This window comes from Cystoisospora suis (assembly GCF_002600585.1).
Source record: "Cystoisospora suis strain Wien I chromosome Unknown contig_3232, whole genome shotgun sequence".
Lineage (NCBI taxonomy): Eukaryota > Apicomplexa > Conoidasida > Eucoccidiorida > Sarcocystidae > Cystoisospora > Cystoisospora suis.
The window spans coordinates 18,165-20,536 of NW_027156027.1; the positions used below are offsets into that span (position 1 = coordinate 18,165).

Here is a 2,372-nt window from a genome sequence, read left to right on the forward strand (position 1 = left end):
TCTATCTTTCTATCTATGTATCATCTGCCTCTCCCCATCCATCCGTAGGCACCTACCTATCTATGCTTGCGTTATCTATCTATCTACCTATATTTAGCCATCTATCTCTCTGCACCTGTCCGCCTGTATCCCATGTGTCTACATCTCTGTGACTATGTCTATCTATCTGCCTATCTACTTGTACCTCTGTATCTCTATGTTTATTCATCTATATCGATAAAGCGATCTGCCTGTTCATCGGTCTCGATCAGCAAAACTACTCGACCCCCCGTCGCCCCTGTCACCTCTGTTCTTCTCCTTTCTGCTTCTAGAAACTCATGACGCCCTACGATCCCCTCGACTGCTCCTTCCTTCTAACTCTTTCCTTCCTTACCTGCTAGGACAGCCACAAGATCTTCACGATGAGTCAAACCACCTTAAACAAACACACAGACGATAGATAGATAGATTAAAGATAGATAGATAGATAGATGAGTAGACAGAAAAGGAGTTCATGATCTTTCCTCTCCAGCCAAAGGCACTTGCAGGAAACCCCACACGTAGTGAGTAAGACGAGAGAAGATTTCCGATGGTCTCGCTCGTTTCTACGAATATCCATGAGCGTGAGGGCATGCAGACTAAGAAGCCTCGACACGCCGAGGTGAGCTTCTTTACTTCCTCAAAAGGAAAAGGCTAAGGAAATGAATCATTCATGAGCCTTGTTTGGATGAAGATAGGTGGGAAACCCAAAAAAGCTGCAAGTTTTCATGAACTAAGAAGCCTATACATGGGTGCCCTTACTCCTCATACTAGACATATAGAGTAACGGCATACAAAGAGAGGAGATCGTTATATACTCTACCACCCACATGCAGCCAGTACCTGTTGATACCTACATCTATGTATGGAGGTGTGTGTATGTGAAGTACATATGGGAGAATACACATGTACAAGACGGGCAGCAGCATAAAGAAGATATACATATATATATACGTGTCTATATATATGCATATACTATAGACCTATGTTCATGTATCTGTACACATACAGAGGCGAAAATACACTTATGAACATGAAGTATAAAATAACGTCTCTCTCTCCTCGTGAACGACAAGAAAAGTGTATACGCGCTGATAGGCAGACAGGAAGGAAGAGAGGCTCCGCAAATGTAGATAGAGAGATCTACACATGGATAGGCTCATCGTTCTCTACGTGAATCAAGCGAAGAGCTCGTGCTCCATTCTCCGAAGATTCGGGGCTGCTGCAAAAACACTTGGAGAGCTTCTATGGGGTATTTGGGATATCTCTCTTCCTAGTGCCTTTATCTCTTCAGTCTAGTAAGAAGAGGTGTGTATGGGCCAATGAAAGGCGCATGCACTACAGACCGAGCACATATGCATGCACCCGTCTGGGAGTAGAAAAGAGACTGAGACATACATATAAATATAGATACACATATATATATATCTATATATACACATAATATTTATCACGGAAAGAATAGATAGCTACTGTACCTACGCACTTGTATAGGTTGATGAGACTTACGTGGAGGAGTATCGATCATGAACGAGTTCAGCGCAGAAGGACATGCAGGAAAGACACTACGACGTTGCAATTATGCTGACACATATACAAAGGCCTATATATACAGAGAGAGAGAGAGACAAGAGGCATGTCTATCTCATAAATGTGAGTGTAGTCTCAATCTAAATGAAAACAAGAGGTCTACGATCTACGCTCAAGCAGAGACTGAAGCAAGTTGTACGTACCTCTTTCCGCGATAACTTCGAGAGCTTGTAAGGCATCAAGGAGTAATAGAGGCCGATAGAGGTATTCTTCATTCCACAGACATCCTCCTTCTCTCACACCCCATGGAGCTCCATATCTCTGCTCTGCAACATACGGCCCTGCGAGCACATAGCCAGGCAGCCACGCCGGCAGGCAGACAGGCAACCCTCGTACAAATCGAACAAAGAAAGAAAGAAAGAAAGGAAAGAAAGGAAGAAAGAAACAAAGAAAGAAAGCTTACGACTAATCTCCCTTTCCATGACATCCGCCAAGGCCTCTGCAGTCCAGGTGTCTAGACACCCCACCCTGTACAGAAAGAAACACGTACCTCTTTGAAGTGAAGAATGTACAGAGAAAACAAAGAAAAGGAGATACCAAAACAATTACTGACTGAGTGAATGAAGAAGACAGAAACTTAGGAGCAGAGACAAGACGGAAGGAGAGTGTGGCTGTAGGCATAAGATGCGTGCTCATGCAGAGTATGCGCGACTGAGCCTACTTCATGTCACTTTGAACTACCTCCATCATTCTTACTGTTTCGACATTTCCATGACGCCGCACGTACATGTGTAGATATGCAAGTCTATAGATAGATAGATAGA

At 43.6% G+C, this 2,372-nt stretch overlaps 1 protein-coding gene across 1 annotated transcript in view; it reads right to left on the reverse strand.

Moving 5' to 3' along the window:
- CSUI_006396 (uncharacterized protein) overlaps window positions 1-2,071 on the reverse strand; it is a 2,548-nt gene extending 477 nt beyond the window's left edge. The window contains exons 1-3 of the mRNA XM_068066556.1: window positions 2,012-2,071; window positions 1,752-1,889; window positions 374-415 (exon numbers count right to left, since the gene is read on the reverse strand). Of these exons, the coding sequence (XP_067921471.1) occupies window positions 374-415; window positions 1,752-1,889; window positions 2,012-2,030 (199 nt within the window). The 5' untranslated portion in view covers window positions 2,031-2,071. The remainder of the gene's footprint in view (window positions 1-373; window positions 416-1,751; window positions 1,890-2,011) is intronic.
- Between the last annotated feature and the right edge of the window lie 301 nt (window positions 2,072-2,372).